This window comes from Gopherus evgoodei, chromosome 1, assembly GCF_007399415.2.
Source record: "Gopherus evgoodei ecotype Sinaloan lineage chromosome 1, rGopEvg1_v1.p, whole genome shotgun sequence".
Lineage (NCBI taxonomy): Eukaryota > Metazoa > Chordata > Testudines > Testudinidae > Gopherus > Gopherus evgoodei.
In genome coordinates this window covers 97,845,016-97,861,277 of record NC_044322.1, presented here as the reverse complement: position 1 = coordinate 97,861,277, position 16,262 = coordinate 97,845,016, and the positions used below count along the sequence as shown (strand labels likewise).

The following is a 16,262-nucleotide window of genomic DNA, read 5'->3' as shown; positions in this document are numbered from 1 at the left end:
TGATATCAACATTTATTATTGTTGATGAAGTAGTAATTACAGTCATAATGTAATTGTTGGAAATAAAGTATTTTCCTGAAGTTGTTAATGGCTGTTTAATTTTAAAATTTTCTGTTTTGTAATTGCAGATGATGAACAAAGCAAAATGGAAAGCTCATTATCCAGTATAGATAGCTACTTTCCTGAAATTTCCAAGGTAGTATATTCCTTTAAAGCTCATATCAGTGATTGGAATGAAATAAGTGAGATCTCATTTTAATAATTATGGAGGCACAAGGTTGGGCTTTTGGTCCAGAAATAATCGGTCAGTTGACTGGTCAGATATTGTCAAATAATGTGAAAAATGGTCAAATATTTTAAAGTACTTATTTATTAGAACAATAACAACAGTAATAAAAAAAGAGTGAGACTTAGTCTCCAGTAGCCTAAGCTTTAGATAGATACTGTTATGTTAATTTGAATGAAGTATATGGGCCCAATGAGTTAAAGGTGTTAACGTGATCAGTCACTGTCCAACGTTAAACATCATTAAACAAGGTTCAGGTTTGGTATACAGAGATCTCATTCTTCTTAATACCATGGCAAACCCACTATAAATTAATGCCAAAGGTTAGAAATTTATTGATTGAAACACATAAAAGGAAAATAATCAAAATCACGCAAAGATCTTTGAAATGGAAATTGATTGACTATTGGAGAAAAGTGTGGTAGGTGAGGTAATATCTTTTATTGGACCGACTTCTGTTGGTGAAGGAGAGACAACTAAAATACAAGATTACAGCTAAAATACAAAATAGATTGTTTAGCATAAGAAGCTAACATGCTGTAAGAGACTATTTAAGGTGAAATGGGCAGTTAGCGTCTCTGAAACTGCAGGATGAAGGAGGGTTAGTGGATTATAGATTGTTATAATAAGCCATAAATCTAGTGTTTTTATTGATCCATGATTCTTAGTGTTTACAAAATTATGAATTTAAGCTCCCAGGCTCATCTTTGGAAGGTGTTGTGCAGATTTCCTTTGAGGATGAGGAGTGAGAGGTCAGATATGGAGTAATTGTTTTTGGAAATGTTCGCCCTGTCGTTCATATGAAGTTTGTCTTATCATTTTTCTGTGTGAGTTCATTTGAGAGAGTAGTGATTGGTTTCACCCACATTGTTGCTATTGGGGCATTTGATGCACTAGAATAGGTACACCACATGTGAGGCATGTGTAGGATGCATGGATCTTGAAAGGATTGTTGAGGGGGAGTTTACTGATCCATCATAGCAGTGGAGATATGTCTGCAGGTTTTGCATGTGTTTGTGGCAGGATCTGGTGCCTCTTTGAGTTGGTGGGTCCTGGACTATGGGGAGCTTGCTTCTGATGATGACCTTGGAGAGGCTGAGAGGTTATTTGAAGGCCAGAAGAGGGAGTTCAGGAAATATTTTCTTTAGGATGGGATCCCCATCAAGTATGGATTGTAATTGTTTAATGGAACACTGTGTGGTGGAAGATGAGAACCAATTATGTGTGGTTGGAGGTTCTCTCGGGGTATTTGTGTGGTCCATTCCATGATGTAATCCACTTCTTTGGGGAAGTGCCCTTGTTTGGTGAAGAGGGTTTTAAATATGTTAAGGTGGACCTTCTTCTCAGAGCATATTTTATATCATCTGAGTGCCTGGTTGTGGACAACAAATTGCTTGGTAAGTTTGGGGTGGTTACTGGATCTGTGAAATTAGTTTTGGTGATCCCAGGATTTCTTATATATAGTTGTCTGTAGAGTTCTATTGCTGAAGCTGATCATGGTGTCCCAGAAGTTGGTGCTAGCATGGGAGTGTTCTAGAGAGAGCTTGATGGATGCATGGTGGTGGTTAAAGTTGTGGTGGAAGTCTGTGAGGGAGTTTAGGTCATCTGTACAGAGGACAAATATTTTATCACTGGATCTCAGGTATATGATTGGTTTTGTGGTACATTTGTCCAGAAATTTTTCCTTGAGATCACTCATCAAGAGGCTAGCATATTGGGGAGCCATACTAGTACCCATATTTGTTCCCATGGTTTGGACAAAGTTCGTTGTTTAAGGTAAAGTTGTTATGGGTGAGGAGAAATGGCTGAATTTGGTAATATGTTTGGGGTGGATAATCTAGTGTTTTTCCATGGTCTTGTGGATAATTGAGGTGGGATGTGATGCTGTTATGAGGGATGTTAGTGGGTAGGAAGGTCATTGACATGCATGGTGGCAAGTATGGTATTCTGAGGGAGGTTATTAATGCTGTGGAGTTTCTGGAGGAAGTCAGTTGTGTTCTGGAGGAAACTGGTCCTTTATGTGGTGAGTGGTTTGAGGATGACTTCTAGGAGTCCCAACATTCCATCAGTAAGAATGCCATTGTTAGATCTGATGGATCTGCCTGGGTTCCTTTGTCTGTGTGTATTGGGAAGCATGTAGAAGGTCGTCGGGGTGGTTTCATGGAGGATGAAGTTGCAGAGTTTCTCTTAGGGTTGTTTCAGGAAGGATTTGATTATATTCTTAAATTCTTAGGTGTGGTGTCTTTGAGTTTTTCATAGTAGGTGGTGTTGGAGAGTTTGTCAGTTGGCCTTGTTGATGTAGTCATCACGTCTGAGGGCCACAATGGTACCCACTTTGTCTGCTGAAGTAATCATTATTGGGTGGTTGGATTTCAGCGAATGTATAGCAGTCCTCTCAGTGTTAGAGAGATTGTCATGGATGTAGTTTAAGGATTTCAGACAATTTTTTTCCTGAAGCAATGAGTGTAATGATCAAGTATGTCGTTTTGTCCACTGTGGGATGTGCAGTCAGATGATTCTTTTTTCTTCTGATTGTCAGTGGGGATGTGGGAGTTGTGGTGGTATCATCTTTGTTATGAGAGAATTCTTTGAGGCAGAGTTGGTGAAAGAATTCTTCTAGATTTCCATGTTAGTTCTGTCTCAGGTTCTTTTTGAAGCGGTAAAAATCATGGACTCAGTAAAGACACTGGATTTATGGCTCATTATGACAATCTGTAACCACTAACCCACCTTTAACCTATGACTGCAGAGGTGTTAACTTCCCACTTCACCTTGAATGGTCTCTTGAAACGTGTTAACACTTTGTTTAATAATCTATTCCACCTTCTATTTAGCTCTGACACGCTGATTAGCTTTCCCAGACCCGAGTTGGAAATGACAGTCACTTTCCTGATTTAGACAAAACAGACACAGTAGGGAGAGAAAAGATAGGATAGTAAATATGAGGGAAATACACCTTTTGTTGATATTCTCAGAATATAGGATGGTTCGTCAGCCGTGGACAGATGCTTTGGGCTGGCAGGTTGGCCATGACAGCTGTTTCTCTAGACCCCAGCTCACGTCCCTGGTCAGTGACATCATATGATTAGTCATGTCAGGTTACTCTCATTTACTGGTCCTTTTCAGGCTGAGCAGAGCTGGATAGGCAGTCTCGTCTCATTGTGGTGGTGCCACACAATACAGTTCAAGATCAAGTGAAAAGCCAAGAGATGGAGGACAGGAATAAGATGGGGAAGGCAGGGACAGAAAGGAGCACATGTGGGATGGGAAAAGAGAGCGGGATCTCATGTGTGTCAAGCTGGGTTCCTCACTGGTGCAGTAATAAAAGTCAAGCTTCCCCACTGGAATATCAAGGTCTGGTGTCACAACAACTGTTTTTTTTCCAGTCACAGAGATAGTAAACATTTTTTTTCTCCTCCTCAAAGTCTTTTTTTTGTTTGTTTTTTGTTTGTTGTTTAAGGGCCCCCCAAAAGGTGATAGGTGGAATAATCTCATCCTCTCTCACTTTTTGTCCACAGTTAGGTCTAATTTCCAACACACCAATTTTGATTCATTGATTTCTGCTCCTCTTGTTTACCAGTCATAATGTTAACACAGTCCTTGAGTGGTATCAGTAGATCCTTACTGTTTAAATTAAGTCAGGCCTTCCGTCTTCTCACATTTTTTCGTAAACAGTTTTATATCAGATCATTGTAACAGTTCATGAATCTTTATCCACTTTTCACCAGTTAGGCTAACTATTAAAATAGGCCTACTAGGCCTCAATTTTTATAACAATACTTATGCCTAATTACAAAAAACAACTGAATTGTTTCAAGTTAGAAAAATGTAAAACACAGTGAAATGAAGTTATAAAACATGAAAGAATAGTTATTACCATTTTTAACAATATTAGGTTAGCATTTAAATGTGAACATTATTCAAGATGGAACAAAAGAAAAGAAAAATGAAATTAAATAACACACACACATAGCGTTGTAAAAAAGTCATTTTTAAGTGCACTTATTCTGGGTAGCAGCAGGCCAATTCTTCAAGAAGGTTAATGTCTCTTTCCCTTTTCTCTTTAATGAGGGTGGTGGAGGTTTAATGACTGAACTGCATTCCCTCCTGAGTTAATTTCTATATGTTTGTTTAGACAGTAAGCTTTCTGGGGCAGAGACCCTGTCTTTTAACTTGTTTAATGTGCTTTGTAAACTGCCAGGTATATTGATGGCATGATATGCAAATGAAGATATACATACACAAATACATACATTTGTTCTAGAAGATTCTAGGCAATTAAGATTTTCAACTTTCCCAGTAGATAGCATTATTATGTAGTAAAGTGAGTGATCAAGACATTTCAGTAAGTCTGCTAACAGATGGCACCATGATTCAATCATAAAGGTAGGCCACCACCTGTATCAGGGCATTCTTTCTGGAATATATGACAGGATTTGACCGTAATCAAATAATAGGTGGTTAGTTGACCAGTCAGTTGACATTATTTGACCAGCCAATTGACCAGCTGGCCAAGCCTGTGGAGGCACAATTGCAGGTCTGTAGTTGAGTTGAGTTAGAAACTCACTTGAAAATTTCTTCATTTGCAGATGCTGGCATCTCTAGTATAAGCTGATTTAGAAAAATTAAAAAATATACATTAGATATTGCTGTTACCCATAACTCTTTCTAGCTGTCATGGAGGCTGCCTCGCTTAGTGCTTACCATCTTGTGAAGTTCCTAACTCCACAAGTCTGTTGTCTCTGAAGAGTTAAAAACTCTGTAGGGTAGTGAAATAAGTGCGTGGGAGAATCTTCTAAAGCAGAGATGGGCACATTACGGCCCGTGGGACCCTCCTGCCCAGCCCCTGAGCTCCTGTCCCGGGAGGCTAGCCCACGCCCTGCCCCTGCTGTTTCCCCTCCCCTGCAGCCTCAGCTCACCCCGCTGCCGGTGCAGTCCTCTGGGCAGCAGGGCTGTGAGCTCCTGGGGCAGTGCAGCTGCAGAGCCCGGCGGCGACCGTGTGGCTGGCTCCGGCCACCGGTGCTCCAGGCAGTGTGGTAAGGGGGCAGGGAGCGGGGGTGTTGAATAGAGGGCAGGGGAGTTCGGGGTAGTGGTCAGGAAGCAGGAGTGAGGATAGGGATTGGGGTGGTCAGAGGGTGGGGCACAGGGGGGTTGAATGGGGGCAAGGGTCCGGAGGGGCAGTCAGGAAGGAGTGGGGGTTTGATGAGGGGGCAGTCAGGGCAAGGGTCCTGGGATAAGTCAGGGGACAGGGAGAAGGGGTGGTTGGATGGGGCAGGAGTCCCGGGGGGCAGTCAGGAAGGGGGGAGGTTGGATGGGGTGGCAGGGGGCAGTCAGGGGCAGGGGTTCCGAGGGCAGTCAGGACAGGGAGCTGGGTGTGTGTGTGTGGATGGGGTAGGGGTCCCATGGGGTGGCAGGGAGGGTGTCAGGGAACAGGGAGGGTTGGATGGGGTAGGAGTCCCAGGGGGGAGGGGTGGATAGGGGGTGGTGGCCAGGCAAGAACCCCCTCCCCTAACCAGTCCTCCATACAATTTCCAAAACCGGATGCTGCCCTCAGGCCAAAAAGTTTGCCCGCCTCTGTTCTAAAGTATAGTGTGGTGATAGAAGTTTAATTTGCTAATAGCCTAACCAGGTATTGTATAAAGTTTTATGCACTTAAGTGTATAAATAAAATAGTGCATACTGATATGCTTTAATAGCTGAACTATAAAGTTGTTTCACTTCTTAAAAAAAAAAAAAATTTTAGAAGTCAGTAAAGGTAAATGATGGCTTCCCAGTACCACAGAGCTGATGGAAGCAGCCAGATAGCCCAGGGGCTCTCAAAACTTAGCAGCTCTCAGGGCAGTAGGTGCTATTGAGTGCCTTCATTTTCTGCTTGTGGAAGCAAAATAGCTCCTGGCTTAAGATTTATATGCAGGCACATTTCTCTCTTTAACAATTTAATACATTCAAATAAGTTCTGAAGCATATTTATGCTAAAGCCAGTTAACCCAGTGCTGTGCGTGTAGTTTATATAAGGCTGGTAATTGATTATTTCTCATGCTATAAGTTGGACAGTGTAGACGCCACTGAACGTGTTATGTTCCTCCATGATGGTCTGCACAGACCCAAATTTGGTGTGTTACAGAGTAGGATACCTGTGAGGAACAGGTGACTGACTGGGGGTGGGGAGCATGTCTTTTCATCTTGCTTTCATCGGATCAGAGTTGAAGATGATTCTTACAGGAAAGTTGGTAGGCATTTGAAGCAGATGACCCCATACCATGTTAGAGATGCCAACAGTTAACATCTTTAACCTGGACAATGCTCTGATGAGCCTCAACTTCGAGCCTTCCCTATTCGTGTTCCATGTTCTAAAATGTAAGGGAATAGTGTTAGAGAATGAATTCATTATAAATCAATAGCATTTTTGTGTGAGAATTAGGTAGTAAATTCATCAGTGTTAGCTTTATTAGTACCCATTTTACAAAAAAAAAATTATGATGTTACTAAAACACCCTAGTGATATTGGAGACTACATTTCTTAATTCAATCAGAATAAATTAGCAGGATAGTACTCAGCACCAGTCTTGCTGCCTTCATTTGTCTGCATCACTTTTGTAGAGTAAGTTGAGAATCATTTTACAGATTTTGCCGAAAGTTACTTTATATATACAAAGTCTGTAAAGCGTGGCCAATAATACAACAAAATAAATCTATAATTCTTCGGTTTGAGACTAGTTCAGTTGCATTTTTTTAATATACTGAAAATGAAATTGTATCATCATTTGCAATCAAATTTTAAATACAGAATTTTCCTTTACATAGTTCTAAAGAATCAAAGGAACTAAGTTTGTTAGTCTATGGAAGACAATTTAGAAAATGAATATATAACTTGATCTTTTGATGGTACTATAAATATTTTTTCTTTCTTTAGAATATAAAATCTTTAAAGAAGAATGTTTAGCTCTCTAGATGACTTTAGGATTTTGCTTGTATTCAAGTCTGTTTTGTACCTGCTTACTAAAGCCAGTTTTAGTTTTACTAAAGCTGAAAATGCCACTTCCTGTTTCCATGAACTTTTGATGGGAGTTGTTTTGACTTCTTAGTCTATATATTTGTTTTAGGGTTTTTTTCTGGTATGTTGTTTTTACTATTTCTTTGGGCAGTGATGGTTTGTTATTCCATGTATCCAGTCTACTTTGCATTGTTTATCTCAAAATATTTTTTCCAGAAAATACCTCACTCATTCTCTCCTAGTGTAGTTCTTTCTTGCTACTTAAATGATACCTTGTAAAACTTGCTCTAATATTTTCTTTCTAGCATATAGATTTTTCCTGCTGAGAAATAGATACAGAATAATTTTGTACCATTTTGTTAGTGCACTCACTGTGTTTTGATTGGATTACTTCTGTGCAGTCAGCTCCTCTGGGGGTCTTTGTCTTCTGTTTTCCATCTGTATCAAGTTATCTAGTGGTGTCACACTGGCAGCAGAGAATCTGATATGTTGATCTCTCTACCATTCCTCTAAAGGAAGACATCAAGGGGTGTCATGTAAAACACTTGGCTCTCTCTAGCTGGTTTTTGGACCTTAATAAGAATAGTATAGCACCAAGTCTCCTGCTTCCTGTAACTGTTGTCTTCTTTGTAATTGAAATATTGCTAAACAGGATGTGATGGACAGGAAGATTGAGTTCTCGTACAAAAATAATGATAATGTACAATATTCTGAAATGCAAATATGCGTCTCTTGGAGTTGGATGCCAAGCTGCATAAACTTGAAAATGTTAGGCTTACCATATTTTTTTAACAGAGGTTGTGTAACACTTGTACATTAGAACACCTGGACTGTACCTATCTAGATGTCAGCATACCTCTTAGAGTTAATGTCTCCTGGTCAAGATAAATAGAATTTAAAAGCTTAAATCACTATTAAATACTAATTTAAGTACTCTTCCCATTTTACAGATGGGAAAACTGAGGCACAGAGGCTAAATAATGTACTGAGAGCCACAGTGGAAGGTTTGTGACAGAGCAGAAAATAGACCTCAGGTCTCCCAAGTCCCAAACTAATGCCCCAACCATTGGACTTCTTTCCAAAATATATACTGTTGTGGCTTATCCCTAATTCTGGTGTTATATGTTATTCCTCTCAGTGGGCAAAATATGTGGATTGCCAATGATAGCACCACCATTCTAATTTCTGCTCAGTATATTTCTCTTCCCCTTTTTCGTTTTTTCCCCCACCTAATAACGCCTGCCTTGTTTTCTGCATTTCTTTTAAAAATGTTTCTCTGATTTTCCCGACCCCTTATTTTTTCTTTTCTATAGGAAAAAAAAAAACAGTATTATTTTAGATGTGGAAGGGTTCTGCCTAACAGTTTAGTTTGTTTGTACAGCCTTTCCCTGAGTGTTAAGAGCATGAAGTAGAGAAAGATAAATAGGATTAGTCGCTTTTCTTCTGATTATTTTTCTCAAGATTTTTACCACAGGAGACTGTTACAGTGGAAATCAAAAAGAGGTTCCCAAACTATGGTCTGCAAAATATTTGCAGGTGGTCTGCAGAGAGGTGGCTGTTCTCATAGAACTGTCTGTTCCCTGCATTCCAACTGAGAAAAACAGAACAAAGGGATAAAATAGAGAGCCAAAGTAGACACTATCACCTTCCCCCTCACCCCCTTTCGTCCCCAGTAAGGAATAAGAAGGTTTTGTCAAGGTTTGTAATGAACACTTTCTGGCCAAATTTCTGTGTTGGTAACTCCATTTTCATCTTCTCTGGCCTCAGAGTGGATAAAAATAGATGATTTTTTAAATTAAATGCAAATGTATTTAAAAAACTATTTAAAACTAAATTTAAAATTAACAGTTTATGTTAAGACCTAAACTTCTTATAATCTATGAAAATATTTTAAATATTAAAATATTAAACAGTATATGTTTGCCAACATTTAAAGAAAGTCAAACTGTTAAACCACCTTTTGACAGCAGTAACCTCTTCTGCAGATGCAAAAAGACTGTTTCTTCTTCGAGTGATTGCTCGTATCCATTCCAGTTAGGTGTGCGTGCACGTTTGCCGGAAACTTTTTACCCTAGCAACTCCAGTGGGCCGGCAGGTCACCCCCTAGAGTGGCGCCACTATGGCACTCGATATATACCCCTGCCGGCCCGCCCACTCCTCAGTTCCTTCTTACCGCCGTGTCGGTTGCTGGAACTGTGGAGTGCGGCTTGCTGTCCTCCACATCCCTAGCTCTCCTTTGTATACTGTTAGTAGTTGTAGTTGTAAATAGTTTCAAAAACAGTTTAAAGTAGTATAGTAGTTAGTTGTCTATTGTATATAGTTACAGAACTTATTCGCGGGTTGGGCCGTTGCTCATGCCTGGTTCGCTGGGCTTCAAGCAGTGCTCGGCATGCAAGAAGCCGATGCCAACTAGCGATCCCCACGACGCGTGCCTGAAGTGCCTGGGGGAATCGCACATCACCGAGAAGTGTCGTATCTGCAAGGCCTTTAAGCCTCGCACAAAGAGGGAGAGAGATCAAAGACTCCGCGCTCTCCTAATGGAAGCGGCACTGACTCCGGTACCGGCAGTGCAACCAGCCACCTCTACTCTGGCACCGGACCGCGCCGGCACCGGCAAGACTCCCCGGCACCGTCCATCCCCGGCATCGGGACCCAATCCAAGACCCTCGACGTCTGCAACACCATCTCGGCAGGCTCGAGTGGAGCGCCCGGCACCTACCTTGGCCACAGCACTGCCTGCAGGGCTGCTGTCGACTCCGGGCCTGGAAGGTCCATCAAGTCCGGCCCCTCCTAGCTCCCCCTTGAGATCGGGGGTCGAGCTGTTAGTCCCATCTACGCCGGCGACCTTCGCCTTGGCACGGGACTTGATAGCGCTCACTGAGCCATCCCTGCCTCAACCCCTGGTAACCCCGGGTGCGGGTGACATCCAGAGGCAAGCCAGTGCTGAGAGCACTGTCTCCGGAATCCAGGCACTGATCACCCCGGAGACGTGAATGCTCGCGCTCTTGGCGCCGCTCGCAGTCCCGGCACCGTTCTCCTCGGCAGTACCGGTCGCACTCGCGGCGCCGGTCAACATCTGCACGGTCCCGGTCTGGCTCCTCTTACCACCGGCACCGAGACTCTAGGAGCCGTTCGCCTCGGCGCTCAGCTCCCCGGTCGACCTCCCGGCACCGAGTCGGTGGTAGGTCCCGGTCCCAGTCGACCTCCCGGCACCACGTTGGTGGCAGGTCCCGGTCCCCAGTCCCATCCCGGCACCGCGCTGGACGCAGATCGCGGTCCCGCTCTCAGCACCGACCTCAAGGCAGATCCCGATCCGGATCCCGGCACCTACTACCACACCGATCCTGGTCCCAATCCCGGCACCGGTGCGACTCATGGTACCAATCCTCGGCACCGAGAAGATTGTCGGCGTCGGCGCATAGAGAGGTCTATCAGCCTAGCTCAGCGCCTCCATGGCCTTCGAGGGAGCCATCTGTGTCCTCTCAGGCGAAGAGCACCTATATGCTGGTGCAGGACAGACACGTGGCCCTGTTTCAGGACCCTCCGCCTCCAGACCGAGGGCCTCAGCAGTGGGGGTTTTGGACCCTCTGGGCGTACCGCCAAGCCCAGGGTCCACAACATATTACTCCCCGCCCTGCGGCGGAACGCAGGCTGCCAGAGGCAACAGTGTCTCGCCCCCCTCCCTCCCCAGAAGCCGAGGACGGGTCCAGCCACCAGGACCCAGAGCTCCCTCCAGAGCCGGAGGTGCAGCCCCAGACAGAACCCCCCGTGGACGCTGTGCTGCCAGGGGTCTCCTCGTCGTCTTCCCCTGGTGAGGCGGTGGCAGGTACCTCGTTCTCCAGCCCTCCCCCTCTAGATCTTAGGGCACATCAGGACCTCCTCAGGCGCGTGGCGCAAAACCTGGACATACAAGCAGAGGAGGTCTCTGAGGTCGAGGACCCGGTGGTGAGCATCCTCTCCGCCGATGCTCCCACCAGAGTGACCCATCAGGACTATTCAGACCAACGCCACCACTATCTGGCAGTCACCGGCCTCCATCCCTCCAACCGCTCGAGGCGTGGAAAGAAGGTACATGGCCCCCTCCAAGGGCTATGAGTACTTGCACGTTCACCCGACACCGTGCTCCCTTGTGATCCAGTCGGTGAACGATAGGGAGCGCCATGGTCAAGAGGCCCTGGTGCCCAAGTCTAACGAGGCGAGGCGGATGGACCTCCTAGGCCATAAGGTCTATTCAGTGGGGGCGCTACAGCTCAGGGTCTCAAACCAGCAGGCCCTCCTTAGCCGCTGCTCTTTTAACTCCTGGGTAGCGGCGGGCAAATTTAAAGAGCTGTTACCGCAGGACGCACGTCAGGAATTTACCACCATTCTTGACGAGGGCAAAAAGGTCGCAAGGACCTCGCTGCAAGCCTCCTTAGATGCTGCAGACTCGGCCGCTCGGACCCTTGCCTCGGGTTACGATGCGCCGCATTTCCTGGCTCCAGGTCTCTGGCCTTCTGCCAGAGCTCCAGCATACCATCCAGGACCTCCCCTTCGAAGGCCAGGGCCTGTTTTCCGATAAGACAGACCCCAGACTAAAGGACCTTAAAGACAATCGAGTCATCATACGGTCTTTGGGGATGCATACGCCTGCGACGCAGCGCAGGCCCTTCCGGCAGCAGAACCAGCAGCAGCAACATCGGCCGTATCCTCAGTTCTGCCCGCGGCAGGAACAGTAGGCGCAGACAGTCGGGTGGCCAAGCGGGGCCAAACCAGGGCTCCTCCAAGGCCCCACCCGGACCCAAGCCTTCATTTTGAAGGTGTGCCCGAGGGCGCACTACCAGTTTCCCCTTTGGATCCTTCCCCGCAGTTTTCCAACCATCTTTCGTTTTTCCTCCAGGCGTGGACCCAAATAACATTGGACCGTTGGGTCTTGCGCACTGTACAGGCCGGTTACCGCCTGCAGTTTTCATCGCCCCCCCCCCACCTTCGTCTCTCTTCAGGGACCCCTCTCACGAGCAATTCCTCCTTAGGAGGTACAGACGCTCCTCGACAAGGGAGCCATAGAGGAGGTTCCAGAGAGCGAGAAGTGCAAGGGTTTTTTTCCCGCTACTTTCTGATCCCCAAGTCCAAGGGGGGCCTCAGGCCTATCCTTGACCTGCGAGAACTCAACAAGTATATGGTGAAGTTGAAGTTCTGCATGGTATCCCTTGGGACCATCATCCCATCGCTGGATCCTGGAGACTGGTACGCCGCCCTCAACATGCAGGACGCTTACTTCCATATCGCCATATTTCCACAGCACAGGCGTTTCCTTCGCTTTGTGGTCGACCGCCAACATTATCAATTTGCGGTCCTCCCGTTTGGCCTCTCTACGGCCCCGAGGGTGTTCACGAAATGCATGGCAGTTGTCGTCGCATATCTTCGGCGCAGCCGCATTCACATGTTCCCCTACCTCGACGACTGGCTGGTCCAGGGCACATTGGAGCTGCAGGTCCGCGACCACGTCCGCAGGATGAGCAGCCTCTTTGTTGCCCTAGGCCTCGTGGTCAACGTGGATAAGTCTACTCTGCTCCCCACGCAGAGGATAGAGTTCATCGGGGCCGTTCTGGACTCTACCCTGGCCAGGGCCTTGCTACCCTTGCCCAGGTTCTAGTCGCTATTGGCCATCATTCTGCGCTTGCAGGCGGCCCTGCTGACTTCTGTAAGAACATGTCTGGCCCTCCTGGGCCATATGGCGGCCTATACGTTCGTGATAGCGTATGCTCGACTCCGCATGAGGCCTCTTCAATCTTGGCTCATCGCACAGTACCGGCCGGCCAGACATTCTTTGGATACAGTTGTCACCATCCCCCAAGGGGTACTGGACTCCCTCCGGTGGTGGCTGGACCAGTCCGTAGTCTGTGCAGGGCTCCCGTTCCATCCGCCCCAACCCTCGGCATTCCTGACGACGGACATCTCAGATCTGGCCTGGGGGGCGCACAGAGGCGCTCTGAGGATGCAGGGCCTGTGGTCCCCTCGGGAACTGGACCTCCACATCAACATTCGGGAGTTGAGAGCGGTCCGTCTTGCTTGTCAAGCGTTCGTCCATCACCTTCAAGGTCGTTGTGTCACGGTGTTCACCGACAACACAACGACCATGTTCCATATCAACAAGCAGGGTGGCACCAGGTCCTCTCCCCTATGTCACGAGGTGATGCGGCTCTGGGAATTTTGTATAGCCCATGCCATTCACATTTCGGCCTTTTTTCTCCCGGGAGTACGAAACACTCTAGCGGATCGACTGAGCAGATCCTTCTGCTCACACGAGTGGTCCCTCCGCCCGGACGTTGCCCTCTCACTCTTCCAGAGGTGGGGTCGTCCCCGGATGGACCTCTTCACGTCCAGGGAGAACAGGAAATGCCAGACATTCTGCTCCTTTCAGGGTCGGGAGCCAATAGCGGATGCCTTCCTTATCCCATGGGCGACCCATCTGTTTTATGCATTCCCTCCCTTTCCGCTGGTACACAAGGTCCTCCTCAAGGTGCGCAGGGACAGAGCTCACGTGATTCTTATAGCCCCAGCGTGGGCCAGGCAACATTGGTACCCCATGTTGCTGGACCTTCAATAGCCAACCCAGTTGCCCTGCCCCTTCATTTGGACCTGATCACCCAGGACCACGGCAGGCTCTGTCACCCGGACCTTCAGTCTCTGCACCTCACGGCATGGCTCCTGCGTGGTTGACCGGCTCCCAGTTACGCTGCTCTACCCTGGTTTGGGAGATTCTCCTGGGCAGTAGGAAGCCTTCCACCAGGGCTACTTACTCAGCTAAGTGGAAGCGTTTCTCCTGTTGGTGTTCGGAGAAGGGTTTTCTCCCTACGGAGGTTCCCATCGCCACTATTCGGGACTACATCTGGTCCCTCAAGGCCCAGGGTCTGGTGATATCGTCCCTTTGCGTTCACCTAGCGGCTATCTCCACGTTTCATCCCGGAGGGGACGGCCGTTCTGTCTTCTCCCACCCTATGGTGGCGAGATTCCTGAAGGGGCTGGAACGTCTCTATCCACAGATCCGCCCTCCTGCCCCTTCATGGGATCTCAGCCTCGTTCTAACTTGGCTCATGGGCCCTCCATTTGAGCCGTTAGTGACTTGCTCCCTACTCTACTTCTCCTGGAAGACCGCCTTCCTAGTGGCCATCACCTCAGCTAGACAGGTTTCGGAACTCCGGGCCCTCACAGTAGATCCCCCGTATACGGTCTTCCATAAAGACAAGGTGCAGCTGAGGCCACACCCTGCCTTTCTACCCAAGGTGGTCTCAGCTTTCCACATTAACCAGGAGATCTTCCTCCCCGTCTTTTTCCCAAAGCCCCATTCGTCCCGCAGGGAGCAACAACTCCACTCGCTAGATGTCCGTCGGGCGCTAGCATTTTATGTGGACAGGACCAAACCATTCCGCAAGTCCCCCCAGCTCTTCGTGGCGGTAGCGGACCGAGTCAAGGGACTACCGATTTCCTCGCAGAGGATATCTTCCTGGGTAACCTCCTGTATCAGGACCTGTTATGACTTGGCCCACATTCCTGCGGGCCGTGTGACTGCACACTCTACCAGGGCACAGGCGTCATCGCTGGCTTTCCTTGCCCGCGTGCCGATCCAAGACATTTGTAGGGCGGCGACCTGGTCATCGGTCCACACATTCGCTTCCCATTATGCCCTGGTCCAGCAGTCCAGAGATGACGCAGCCTTTGGCTCTGCAGTGCTCCATGCCGCGACTTCTCACTCCGACCCCACCGCCTAGGTAAGGCTTGAGATTCACCTAACTGGAATGGATATGAGCAATCACTCGAAGAAGAAAAGACGGTTACTCACCTTTGTAACCGTTGTTCTTCGAGATGTGTTGCTCATATCCATTCCACACCCGCCCTCCTTCCCCACTGTCGGAATAGCCGGCAAGAAGGAACTGAGGAGCGGGCAGGCCGGCAGGGGTATATATCGAGTGCCATAGTGGCACCGCTCTAGGGGGCGACCTGCCGGCCCACTGGAGTTGCTAGGGTAAAAAGTTTACGGCAAACATGCACGCGCGGCGCGCACACCTAACTGGAATGGATATGAGCAACACATCTCGAAGAACAACAGTTACAAAGGTGAGTAACCGTCTTTTTCTTCATTTCAGTTTATTCCAATAGTTCACTTCAATGACTAGTTCATTCAAAGTTAATAAACCAATTTGGAGTTGAAATAGTAGGTAAGCTTGCTTTCCTTTTACAATCTATCAATACAAACTAGATGTGAGAGGTTGAAATCTACCAGATCTAGAATTTTGAAGGATATGGTGACCACAAACAACCAGATCCATTAATTAACTACCGATAATACTTCCTCTGTTTAATAAATCAGTTTGTTTTCAATGCAAAACATGTTTTGATAAACTTTCCTGTAAACTTTTTTCTCCTATATCCCGCACATTAAAGGTAGCTTTTATTTAATTAAAATAAATAGAAATGCTGTTTTTTGTGCATTTTTAATTGAATTTGCATTTCCATCCAAAAAGTTTGGCAGAAATCACAAGTAAAAAATTAATAATAATATAGTAAATAAGAAATGCATCATACATCATTTTCCAGCATAATAAAATAAAGTTAAAATTAAGAATATGAGTAAATGTAAATAATGTATATAGTTGCTTAAATAAATGGGTATAGATATACTGTATCCTGCTGGTTAGTGGGAAATAAAAGCACCAAATGTAAGGCTATAATTTAGTTGTAAACTAACTTGTTTTAATCATTACCAATTAATGAGAGCCAAGAAAATAACTAAAAAGTACAAATGCAAAGCATGATTAAAATAGATTATTTAAATCAAGGTTTCTGCTTGCTTATTTAAATCATGATTAAAGTCTGTGATTTAAATTGGTTTGATTTAAGTCAATCCACCCTTCTTGGCCTATTTGGCTGCCTTTGACACAGTTGGCCATGCTCCTCCACTTGAAATTGTTTCATGCATGGGGGTTTTGTTGACTCCATCCTCTT

The 16,262-nt window shown here is 46.3% G+C and overlaps 1 protein-coding gene across 23 annotated transcripts in view; it reads left to right on the top strand.

The window, feature by feature from the left end:
* Positions 1-16,262, top strand: part of DOCK9 (dedicator of cytokinesis 9) — a 326,125-nt gene that overhangs the window by 148,402 nt on the left and 161,461 nt on the right. For all 23 annotated transcript variants that reach the window (XM_030567760.1, XM_030567843.1, XM_030567769.1 and 20 more), the window contains exon 9: positions 129-196. In XM_030567760.1, coding sequence (XP_030423620.1) covers positions 129-196 — 68 coding nt within the window. The remainder of the gene's footprint in view (positions 1-128; positions 197-16,262) is intronic.